The sequence below is a fragment of the Bison bison genome, unplaced genomic scaffold (genome assembly GCF_000754665.1).
Source record: "Bison bison bison isolate TAMUID 2011002044 unplaced genomic scaffold, Bison_UMD1.0 scf7180017863195, whole genome shotgun sequence".
Classification (NCBI taxonomy): Eukaryota; Metazoa; Chordata; class Mammalia; order Artiodactyla; family Bovidae; genus Bison; species Bison bison.
In genome coordinates, this window is record NW_011493767.1 from 8,442 (window position 1) to 9,940 (window position 1,499).

The 1,499-nt window shown below is 51.8% G+C and overlaps 1 protein-coding gene across 1 annotated transcript in view; it reads left to right on the plus strand.

The window, feature by feature from the left end:
* Nucleotides 1–1,499, plus strand: part of LOC104983689 (histo-blood group ABO system transferase-like) — a gene marked incomplete at its 5' end in the record, with an annotated part of 11,628 nt that overhangs the window by 5,088 nt on the left and 5,041 nt on the right. Inside the window, one exon of the mRNA XM_010833204.1 lies at nucleotides 185–313. Within this exon, the coding sequence (XP_010831506.1) occupies nucleotides 185–313 (129 nt within the window). The remainder of the gene's footprint in view (nucleotides 1–184; nucleotides 314–1,499) is intronic.

Consider the following 1,499-nt stretch of genomic DNA (forward strand, 5'->3'; position numbering starts at 1 on the left):
TGAAGGGATGGAAGTGTTGAGTCCTCGGTGCTGAGCTTATGCTGCCAAAAGCACTGGGTTGGGAATCCAGAGTCCTGTCTGCTCCTAGCTCTGCAGCTCACGGACTGTGCAGCTTTGGACAAATCCTTCTCTGTGGCCCACACCCCCATGACCTGCTCTCGCGTGCTGTGACTCACCTCCCCAGGAGAGTGGACGTGCTGGTCATGACCCCATGGTTTGCTCCCGTCGTCTGGGACGGGACCTTTGACTCTGCCATCTTGGATGTGCAATTCAGAAACACCACCATTGGGCTGACCGTGTTCGCCATCAAAAAGTAAGTGACGGACGCTCACCCGGGGTGAGCCAGGGAGCCGGCCTGAGCCGCAGGGCAGCACTCCACTCTGTTTTCCGGGACAAGTTGCTCAGCTCACAGGGTGGGTGGGCGTGCGGAGGCACCAGTGACTTTGGGTGTGGGTGCGCGTGGGCTGGGTTGTGCAGGGGTCACTGGGCAGTCACACATATATATGTGTGCGCCGTGATAGCACACAGCGACGTGTGTGCGTGTGAGCTAACTCACTTCAGTTGTGTCCAGCTGTTTCTGACCCTCTGGATGGTAGCCCCCCAGGCTCCTCTGTCCATGGGATTCTCCAGGCAAGAACAGGGAGTGGGTTACCATTTCCTCCTCCAGGGGATCTTCCTGACCCACGGATCAAACCCCTGTCTCTTATTTCTCCTGCATCGGCAGGCAGGTTCTTTACCACTAGCGTCATCTGGGAGCCCCTGCTCAAAATAGCAGTCCCACAGCTGCGAGTCATCACCCCAGAGGTTACTGTCAACCTTTTAGAGACAGGCAGCTCACGTTGCCATCTCCAGTACCAGCCACTGTGCCAGGGGGTCAACCCCACCACTGCCCCGACGCTGGTGCTCCGTTCCCCCAGTCTGTCACCCTGGGAGGCCAAGCGTTTGCTGCTGTCTTCTCCCCGCGTGTAGGTCACCTTTTCACTCTGCGGATTGTTCCTCTTGCCGTGCAGAAGCTTTTCAGTTTGATGTAGCGGAGCTCGTTTATTTTTTGCTGCTTGTGGTTTAGGTGTCGTGTCCAACAAGTCACTGCAAAGATCCACGCGCACGAGCTCCCCACTGTTTTCAAATAAGTATCTTATGGTCTTACATGTCAGTCTTCGATCCATTTCAGGTTACTCTTGCTGAGTGTGAGACAGAGGTCTGTTTTCATTCTTCTCTGTGCCAATATTCAATTTTCCCACGTGCTGCGACTAAGACCCAGCACAGGTGGTGAATATCCTGAGTGCTGCGTCTAAGACCTCGAGCATCCATACACATACATATTTTAAAAAAGAAGATTGTGTGAGTGTCAGAAAAATATGTCAGATGGCAACATGAGCTCCAAAAAATAACTAAGTTTGGGCAAGGGGATAGAGAGTAATTTGTTTTCATGTTTATTTGCTCCTTTTTATTTATTTTATTTTTATTTATTTTTTACTTGAAGGATAATTGCTTTACAG